This window comes from Equus quagga, chromosome 5 (genome assembly GCF_021613505.1).
Source record: "Equus quagga isolate Etosha38 chromosome 5, UCLA_HA_Equagga_1.0, whole genome shotgun sequence".
Taxonomy (NCBI): Eukaryota; Metazoa; Chordata; class Mammalia; order Perissodactyla; family Equidae; genus Equus; species Equus quagga.
Genome location: NC_060271.1, coordinates 115,709,445 through 115,720,218, shown reverse-complemented (window position 1 = coordinate 115,720,218; position 10,774 = coordinate 115,709,445). Strand labels below are relative to the sequence as shown.

Genomic DNA, 10,774 nt, shown 5'->3' with positions numbered 1-10,774 from the left:
TCCCGCCCGTGTGTGTGCAAGGCGCCGAGTTCCCGCCCGTGTGAGTGCAAGGCGCCGAGCCGTGCCGGGGCGGGGAGGTGAGGTAAGACCTGAAGTCCCAGCTCTGGGGGCCTCTCCATCTAGCTGGAGGGAAGATTAATGGTTCTACTACTAGCCTGGCTTTGATAAGTGTCCAAGGAAAGGGGTTACATTAGGATGCAAGAGGAGATCTGGGAGGGCCAAGGCGCTCTGCCAGGGCCTTGCCGGGAGGGTAAGCAGAGCAGCCCAACGGTAGAACTTCGGCCAGCGGCGGGGACTCCGGTCGCAGCCGGCTGGCGGCCGGGAGCCGGAGACGCGGCGCGCGCAGCCTCGGGCCGGCCCCGCCCCCGGCGGCGGACCCCGCGCGCTGATTGGCCCGCGCCGGCCTCGCTCCGGGTTGGCGGGAGGTCTCCAGGCGGGGCTTGCGGCTGTGTAGCGACCAGCGAGCAACCGTCTGAGGTCCGAGAGCGTCTGCGGGAGGCCGGCCTGTGGCCTCGGCCCCGCTCCTCAGCCCCAGGTTTCGGCAGGTACCTCCGCCCGCGCCTCGCCGGCGGCTTTCCGCTTTCAGCTGCGCCTGGTCCCCCCATTCCCGCTCGTCCCCAGCCCCGCCGCCCCCGGCGTGTGAGAGTGTGGCGGCCTCGGCCCCTTCCCCTCACGCTTCTGTCCATGAGTCCCCTCAGGTGCTTCGCTGCGACGGGAACACTCCCTCCCAGCTCCTTCGGGCTGGGCTTGACCGGGCGGGCGGGGGCGGCGAGGGGCGTCGAACCTGCGGGCAGCGGGCGCCGGCGAGGGCGCGGTACGTGCTCCGGGGGCCGAGGCCGGCGCCCCCTCCGCGCTCGGGTTCGCAGTGGCTGTCGCCGGCACCTCGCCTCGCGGCTTAGGTCGTGCTGGCCGGCAGGCCGGGCCGGGGACGGGACCAGGACGGGCCGCCCGGCGGAGAGGGCCCTGCGGAGTGGCCCGGCCCGGCCTCCCAGCTCGGGTCCCGTCGGACACGCTGTGTCCCGAGCCGGCTCGGCGCCACACGTGGCCTCCCTGCCTTCTCTCGACGGCTGGAGACCAACCAGCTTCATTCAAACAGACAAAAAGAAGCCTTCGAAGTAATATAGCATTTAAAGGCTGATGAACCCATGCTGTGTTAGAAGTCAGATCCTGTTGGTCTACAAATTTTATTCTTTAACGGAGCACTTTTAAAAATCCTCTCGTTACCCCGAGCTCCTAGGGGAGGAGACGGGGCTCCCGCAGTGTCGCGGCGCGAGGTCGCGGTGAGACGCCGGCTCTCGCTGCAGGTCTGGGCGGGGGTTCCCAGGGGCCGCCGCGGGCTCTGCTCCTGCCGCCCCAGGCGCGCCCGAGAGCGCTGGTCTTAGAGCACCCTCGCCTGACTTGTCCTTCGGGCTGCCGCTCCTTTCCTCTTTCTCATCCCCGCCGCGTCTAACAAGCGGAGGGAGGCGTTCACCCGTTCCAGCTCCCGCTCCCCGCGTTCTGTCCACCAGGCTCCGAGTCGCCCCCACTCCGGCGAGGGGAGCTGCTCCGTCCACCCATGGCTTGGATGTCTCGTCAGGTTTGAACTTACTGAGGCAGCTGCGCGTGGAACTGCACAGACGCCGCAGCACCTAGCCCTTGGCTGAGGCTAAGTGTGCTACAGCCGTTAGATGATTAGTTAAATTAGAAAAAAAATCTTTAAAGCATCAGAAGAGTGGAGATTTGAGAACAGCCCCGGCAAAGCTTCCAACTACTTTGCCACAATATTTTTTTCTAAATTTGCTGTATTGTTTTTCAATAATTAGATTCTGTGGTTATGACAGAAAAAAATGCTTTAGTCATTTCAATAAGGATTCTTTTTTAAGAGTTATTTTATTTTAGCAAAAAGGTGATAAGCCCACCTTTCCTCCCCGCAGCGATGGCTTATTTAACCAAGTCACAATTTATTGTGCCCATTTACACTGCAAATGCTAGAATAATTTTTTTTTAATGTTGACTTATAGCTGGGTTTGTTTTCCTGGGGAGGAATGCAGTAAGTAATATCGGACCGCTTACTGTATGTCAAGTATTTTAATCTTTAAAACAATTCTTTAGTGGTTAAAGAATAGGGGGCTTTGGTGTGGGACAGTCCTGGATTCAAGTCCCAGCTTTATCACTCGCTAATTATGTGGCCATGGGCAAATTTCTTAACTTCCCTAAGCCTCCAACTTCTTACCTAGAAAATAAGGATACAATAGTACCCACCTTATAGAAATGTTTTGAGAATTAAATGAGATAATACATGTAAAACTTTTAGAATAGTGTCTGGCACATACTAAGTGCTTGGTGTGAAGCAGTTATAAAGAAGTTAAGGCTTACATGCCTGCCCTGAATTGCCAGTGGGTATTGCTATTAGATTTTTCATATAGGCAGATGAATCCCTATACTACTACTTCTATTGTATGATTCTGTGAACACCCACCCTGTCACTCTTTATATTACCCCCAGAGAGAAGAAATTATTTTAGATGCCTATACATTAGCTGTGGTCTACTTACCAAAAAAAAAAAAAAAAAAAAATCCTAGGCATCCTATTCAAGTGTGAATTCTGGTATGATTTTTTTTCATGGTGGTGGAGTCCATGTAAAAACTCAGTAAAGGATCTTGCCGTATGAGCATAGTTTCTCGTAGTTCCCCCTCCTTCCTTATCTCTTGCCCTTCCCTGAAATGGCCCATATTTTAATCTGCCTTTCATTCTTTCCCTCTTGCTTGCCATCGAACCCCTAATTCTCTTGTTATATCTAAATGAAGAGCAAAATTTAAAAGCTACCTCAAGGTGCAATTTGACCAAGAAGGTAGCATTAATAGCTTCTCTCCTTAAGCTCCTTCTCCATAACTCCTGCCAGTGTTTGCTCGTTAACCTCAATGAATCTCTATTTTGGGAATTTCAGGTATTTCCTTCTCTTTCTGTTTTCTCCAATTTTATAGGAAACATCCCAACACATACATAAGGGTTTAGTGAAACAGTGTAAAGCTATACTGTGAGCATGATATTTATTTTTTGATTCATAGAAAATTTGCATCCTATTTCATGATATATCCATGGTTGTTTTAGCATAACAACACTATTTTAAGTTACTTAACATTGAGTAAATCTTACCTCCTGGTAGATATTCCACAGTTATTCTATATTCTGATACATTCCAACCCAAGCGTAACCCACACACACACACCCCTCCCTCCCCAATTTGAGAAGCCTGACTATTTAGTTTTTTCCATCTAGATTGTAAGGCTGCTCTTGCTTCAGGAAAAAAGATGCAGATGAGGCCTCCAGCTGTCTCCCAGATGAGGTGGGTAGGAAAGAGCAGAAAGTTGTTACACAAGTCTCAGGGCTCAATTTATCACCCATTCCTTTTTCTGTGGAGCCTGTAGCACCCCTACCCCCAACTCCATAATTGCCTTCAATTTGGTTGGACCTTAGGATCTAGGAAGAAAGATGGGGAGAGAGGAGGGAAGCAAAATAGAGGGAAGAGAAGCAATTAGAGAATCAACTGAATAGAATTTCCTCTGCCCATTCTTCATAATCTAGCCCTGTACTGTCTAATATGGTAGCCACTAGCCTACCCCATAGGGTAGCTATTGAGCACTTGAAATGTGGCTGGTGCAACTGAAGAATTGAATTTTTATTTTAATTTAAAATTAAATACTGAAGGAGTGTAAAATGTTTTTCCCTTACAGACTACTTAATTTGGTAGGACTGTATTTCACTTTAACTGTTGGAAATTTAGCATCCAAATTGAGATACACTGTAAGTGTAAATACATGTGAGATTTCAAAGACTTAGTACACAAAAAAAGAATAAAATATCTCATTAATTTTTATATTGATTACATGTTAAAATAATATGTTGGATTATATTAGGTTACATAAATTTTATTACTAAAATAAATTCACTTGTTTATTTGTACTATTTTAATGTGGCTTTAAAAATAGAAAATTACCTATGTGGCTCACATTATATTCAACAGTACTGATCTAGCCCCACTGTATCCAATCTTATTTTCCATTCCTTCCTTCAGCAGGGAAGTTTCTGAGGGTCAGGAAGGAGAATCTGTACCTAACTCTTTGAACACCAAGGGAGGCATGGCTGCCTGGGTCACTGTGAGTTATGGATTCAGAGGTTCTCATTAGGGTCTTAGACTAGTTTCCTGCTTTGCTTATTCATACCTCCATTTCCTATTGCCCTATAAATACTTTGACCACAAAAGTAATGACTGTAGTAATTACGTGAACTGATTACCACCAAACATGATACTGATTATGCATATTGTTAAATATTGATGGATTAACTGTTTCAAATTTTTTTCGATTATAACACTATACATTCATGTACACTTATAATCAGCCACTCAAATATAATGGTCATGCACTCAGAACTTTAAAAATTAGAGTGATCAGTGTATGAGACTCCCTCAAAGCACATATACCATACATTTCTTTGCTAAAATTGTTTTTAACTTTTTAATAAATACCAATAAATGCTTGTTGAATAAGTGAATTTTGTAACATATCAAGGAATTTACCAGTAATAAAATATGTTTTTGTGTGTGGGGGGTTGTTTTTTAATATAACACGATATTGATAATAATTTAGTTCTGGAAATAGTTTGCCTTGTTCTATAAAGAATTGGAGGTGGCATATAAGAACCATATGATAAAATTATGTCAAAACAAGCAGAATATGGGGGGCTTTGGGAAGAAGAAGGAAAAAAAAGAAAAAGAAGATTGGCAACAAATGTTAGCTCATGTGCCAATCTTTATAAAAGAAAAACAAGCAAAATAAAAAATTATCAGGAAAAAATAATATCACAAATAGATTATAAACTCAGCAGTTTCTATAATTAACTTTCACATTTGGTTTTGAGTTCCCTTGTTGTCAAAGCAAAATACTATGCAGGATCTTATTATTTGGGAAGAGGAGGCATATTAGTTACCCACAGCTTTTCTTGGCACTGAATTTAAAAGCAATTTCTCTTGTGAGTCACTGTCACAAGTAACATTTTAGTAACAAGCTTAGTAACATTTCATATGACTGCATCTGGTAGTGTCATTCAATTGTTTTTATATAGAAATGAACGAGTGTGATAAATAATTGTATGTTTTATTTTTACAGGAATCTTGGGAAACCAAAATGAGGCATAATCAGCTGTGTTGTGAGACACCACCTACTGTCACTGTTCATGTAAAATCAGGGTCAAATAGATCACATCAGCCTAAAAAAACTGTTAATCTGAAGCGTCCTATTTTTAAAGATAGTTGGCCAGCATCTGAAAAAAATGCACATAATAGCAAAAAGTCTAAACGCCCCAAAGGACCCTGTCTAGTTATACAGCGTCAGGAAATGACTGCTTTCTTTAAATTATTTGGTAGGTTTAAAATATTATAATAGTGGTAATTGTAAAGTACTTAAAAATGAGAGAATGTAAAGATTTATTTTATCATTTTCATAGTAACCAAAGAGGATGCTCTTGTTTTCTGTGTCAGATTTTCCATCTTTTGATTGCTTTTGGATTAGAAATTTAGACTCACTTAGCTTCTAGACTACTTAAATCCAAGTGTCAAATGTAAATTCTAGGCAACTCAAGTTTATAGCATGAGTTTTGTTTAACTTAAAATAAAATACTACATAAAGTCTCAGGTAAGCCAACTGACTCAGTTTGATTGGGCCTCAGGGGTTTCCTAGGACTTTCAGTGCTAAAACTGAGCAAACTATGGAAAGGTTAGTCAGTCTAGAGAAGTTTCAGTATTTTATCTGGGAAATATTGTCCAAAATTAACTATGCTTTATCATCATATTCATATTATGAAATTGAGTTTGAATTTGTTCAGATCATCAGACAGTGCTACTTTGCTGATAAATTTTAAAAAAATAGCCCAAAAGAAACTTTTTTATAGTACTTCTCCTGGCCAAGAAAGAGAAGGGATTTTCTTTTTAAGTAAGGTAATGAGGTAGACAGATTAGAATAAAGGGTAGGGTAGATGGAATCTGGTAAATATCTGCAGGAATAAATCAAGTCAAGTAGATAACACAGTCTGGTAGACCCAGGTAACAGGATTCCTTGTTTCTAGAGGATGGCAGATGCATGTAAGAGGAGAGGGATGGGGATAAGAGTATTTGCCCCGCTGAGAGGACAGAAATCTTAAAAAAAATAAAAATAAAAGAGGGAAAGCTGGTTAATATTTAAAGAAAAGCAAAATAAGGAGATAAGAAGAAGAAAAAAAATCTAAGTAATATAAGTAGAAAAATGTTGAACTGTAAGGATGTTCCCTGTCAGGATCTAGAATGCTGTTAATACAAGTTTCCCTCTTAAGAGTAGAGCAAAATAATTTACCCACAAACTTAATTAATCATAACTGATCATGCTAAAAGAAGAAAATACCTGGCTCTACCATTTTCGGTAATTTAAGAAATAGAAATAGAATTAACAAGGCAGAAATTTTTTCAGAAAATCAGTACTTATTCTTGGAACTTTCCATACATTTGGCTTTTTTGATGATATTTCTAGGTTGTAAAAATATAAAGTTTTGCTTTGTTACTTAAAATGAAGGGGAGATTGGAAAAAAGTAGATTTCCTCAGATTATATTCCAACAACTACCCATATATTTTGGGATTATATATTTTCTCCTTTTAAAATAGAAATAAGTGTTTTGACCTACTTTTTGGATGTTATTCTTTTTTTTAACAAGTTTTTTTTTTTTTTTGGTGAGGAAGATTGGCCCTGAGCTAACATCTTTTTAACAGTATTTTTGTTTGTTGATCTTTTTGTTATAATACTCAGTTTTTCCTAAATTAAGTGTTAAGTAACTAATCAATTATGAATCTTCTTTATATAGACATTTTCATTTGTATTTGGATAATAGAGATAAATAGGAGGAGAGCAGAGGAATCCAAAACTAAAAAAATACCCTGGGACCTCAAATGAGAAAGTAATAGAAAAAGTAAAACATATTTAGAAAACAAAGTATTCATTAAGTCATTATTTCTTAAAGACTGAGTTATCTTTTATCAGATTCCATTTCCACCTGTTAAAGATTGATTTTGGAAAGTAATAAAGAGCTAATCTAGAGTTACCCAACACATATTTCTCAAAGAGCTATTGGAATATTTAGTAAACCAAACACTTCTAACATTCTCCCTCCAGTCTTAGCTAATATATTAAGGCAAATCAGATGGAAAGCCAAAGAATAAAGCAATAGCTTTTTGTACAGTGCTTGCAATGGTAAATATACCAAAGAACTCAAAATTACACCTTAGGCAACACTGGTCCAGTTTGTTTGATATCTAATCGTCATTTATAATCTCCTTATGTAGAAATTAATTCTTCAAAAGGAAACAATCTATTTTTAAAAGACAAGTCATAGCTATCTTTTGTTGTAGATGATGACTTAATTCAAGATTTCTTGTGGATGGACTGCTGCTGTAAGATTGCAGACAAGGTAAATTTGGTAACAATATAATCAATAACCAGCATTATTATATTACTAGACCACCAGAACTTTAACAAAACCTTATAAAAATTTTCTACCTTATTAAGGTTAGGAAAAGAACTAGCCTACATTGCTCCTTCAAAGTGAAATCCTTACACACTAATTTTTGAAATTAGCATACACTATAGATTCATTCTATACTTGAGGAGTTGTGGAGTATTATTGATAAATTTAAATGACCTTAAGTCTATATCTGTTTGATTGAAAACAAGAATCTGTGTAGACTTAATATGTTTTGATCAGAATTATTACCTTTTATCAGGCTGTGGAGAAAGAATATTCTGTGATTCATTCTACTAAGGCAGTCTGTTGTACATTTTAATATTTTGAAGGTAGTTTAGATAAATCATAAAGTAAAATTAGTTTATCTTGGTCTTTAAGGATCAGTGTTTCACAAAAAACATCATGATGCTAATTTACATACTAGGGATGATGATGTTTCTATACTCTTTAGATTTAGGTGAACAGTTCTGATTTCAGCTTTGTAAATACCATCTTAGACCAGGGAGTCATATCAGAAAATTCCACATGACTTCACATTACACTTAATGTGCCAACCAACAGAAAATGGAATGAACAGAAGATTAGCTAGTGATTAAATACCCAACAAGTTAATATTGATGTGAACTTTTTTATTTCAAGCTTAAGATAGCAAAAATAAAATCAGAGAAACTTTTTAATTTTGGAAATTTAATTTTGGAAAATTTCAAACATATACAACTTAGGGTAGAGAGAATAGAACAAAGACCCTCTATGTGCCTGTCATCTAGCTACAACAATCATCAACTCATGGCCATTCTTGTTTCTTTTAATCCATCTCCCCAAAACTGGATTACTTTGAAGCAAATCCCAGACATCGTAACATTTTATCCATAAATATTTCAAGATGTATCTCTTAAAAGACAAGATCTTTTTAAACATGATCACAATGTCAGTAACACTTTTAAAAATTAACAGTGATGCCTTAATATCAAATATCCAGTTTTTGTGGAGTTGTAAAGTTTTAAACTTTGTTACAGTTTTAAGTGTGTTACAGTAATTAAAGTTGTTGGACAGCAGAGGGCAGTGCTTTAAAAGTAACTAACCAGGAGCACTGAATCTTAACAGTTTCAAAAGACCTCTACTGAAAGTTACTTGAAAACTTGGAATCACCTTTGTCACCAATCTTGTGAAGTTAGCATGAAGAGGCATTTTGAGGGAGGGAATCTAATACATCAGTAGTACAACTTGTTTTTCATTTGAACAGGCAGAACCTGGCATAGTGTCCTAATATCAAGCTAGACGTGTCTTTCTAATAATACATTTAAAACACTTTTTTCCAATGACAATAGAGCCAAGTTATTCTAATTTCTGATTAGAAGTTATTTTTAAAAGATTATTTTAAAAAGAGTATGGATGTCTGCAACTAAGTCAAAGGGTTCAGGAAAAAAAATTTTGTATATACACATACATCAAGCCAATGTAGCAACATGTTAACTGGTGAATCTGGGTGAAAGATCTATGGTTATTTGTTTTATTATTATTTCAGCTTCTCTATGTATTGGGTTTTGGTTCAAAAAATATTGGCAATAATAAAATTTAGGAGTTAATTCTAGTTATAATCTTAATCATGATAAATAGTCTAGAACTGTTTCTCACTGTTCACATGGATTACAAGAAGCCAAAAAATAAGGACTCAAATAGATAATTCTATAATAAGGATAAATAATGCTTTATTGTTTTAGCTTATTATTCATCTTAAAGGTAACTTTTAAAGCAGTTTTACTTATGAAAGCAAAACGTTAATATTAATTTTTAACTTTTTTCCCCATAGTATCTTTTGGCTATGACCTTTGTTTATTTCAAGAGGGCTAAATTTACTATAAATGAGCATACCAGGATAAATTTCTTTACTGCTCTGTAAGTATGCTTTCTACTAAGTGATTTTTTAAAATTTTAGTAATAGTTTATAACATTGTGAAATTTCAGGTTACGTTATTATTTGTCAGTCACCATATATATGTGCCCTTTTACCCCTTATGCCCACCCTCCCCCCCAACCCCCTTCCCCTCTGGTAACCACTAATCTGTTCTCTTTGTCCATGTGTTTGTTTATCTTCTACATATGAGTGAAATCATATGGTGTTTGTCTTTCTCCGTCTGGCTTATTTCACTTAACATAATACCCTCCAGGTCCATCCATGTTGTTGCAAATGGGACATTTTATCTTTTTCTCTGACAGAGTAGTATTCCATTGTATATACATACCACATCTTCTTTATCCATTCATCAGTTGATGGGCACTTGGGTTGCTTCCATGTCTTGGCTATTGTGAATAATGCTGCAATGAACATGGGGTGCATAGGTCTCTTTGAATTGTTGATTTCAAGTTCTTTGGATAAATACCCTGTAGTGGCATAGCTGGGTCATATGGTATTTCTATTTTTAATTTTTTGAGAAATCTCCATACTGTTTTCCGTAGTGGCTGCACCAGTTTGCATTCCTGCCAGCAGTGTATGAAGCTTCCCTTTTCTCCACAGCCTCTCCAACATTTATTTTTTGTCTTGGTAATTATAGCCATTCTAACAGGTATAAGGTGATATCTTGTTGTAGTTTTGATTTGTATTTCCCTAATGATTAGTGATGTTGAACATCTTTTCATGTGACTGTTGGCCATCTGTATATCTTCTTTGGAAGAATGTCTGTTCATATCCTCTGCCCATTTTTTGATCGGGTTGTTTGTTTTATTGTTGAGTTGTATGGGTTCTTTATATATTTTAGAGATTAACCCCTTGTCAGATATACTATTTGCAAATATTTTCTCCCAGTTGGTGGGTTGTCTTTTCATTTTGTTCCTGGTTTCCTTTGCCTTGCAGAAGCTCTTTAGTCTGATGTGGTCCCATTTGTTTTTTTCTTTTGTTTCCCTTGCTTGAGTAGACATAGTACCTGAAAAGATGCTGCTAAGACTGATGTCAAAGAGTATACTGCCTATATTTTCTTCCAGGTGTTTTATGGTTTCACATCTTACCTTCAAGTCTTAAATCCATTTTGAATTAATTTTTGTGTATGGTGTAAGATAATGGTTTACTTTCATTCTTTTGCATGTGGCTGTCTAGTTTTCCCAACACCATTTATTGAAGAGACTTTCCTTTCTCCATTGTACGTTCTTGGCTCCTTTGTCGAAGATTAGCTGTCCGGAGATGTGTGGTTTTATTTCTGGGCTTTCAGTTCTGTTCCATTGATCTGTGTGTCTGTTTTTGTACCAGTACCATGC

The 10,774-nt window shown here is 38.7% G+C and overlaps 1 protein-coding gene across 2 annotated transcripts in view; it reads left to right on the top strand.

Moving 5' to 3' along the window:
• The first annotated feature begins 299 nt into the window (after nucleotides 1–299).
• The window catches only part of SPDYA (speedy/RINGO cell cycle regulator family member A), a 32,935-nt gene continuing 22,460 nt past the window's right edge, over nucleotides 300–10,774 (top strand). Inside the window, exons 1-5 of one of the 2 annotated variants that reach the window (XM_046662972.1) lie at nucleotides 300–545; nucleotides 3,259–3,325; nucleotides 5,148–5,400; nucleotides 7,413–7,471; nucleotides 9,336–9,421. In XM_046662972.1, coding sequence (XP_046518928.1) covers nucleotides 5,166–5,400; nucleotides 7,413–7,471; nucleotides 9,336–9,421 — 380 coding nt within the window. In that variant the 5' untranslated portion in view covers nucleotides 300–545; nucleotides 3,259–3,325; nucleotides 5,148–5,165. The remainder of the gene's footprint in view (nucleotides 546–3,258; nucleotides 3,326–5,147; nucleotides 5,401–7,412; nucleotides 7,472–9,335; nucleotides 9,422–10,774) is intronic. The other variant, XM_046662971.1, reaches the window with a different exon arrangement.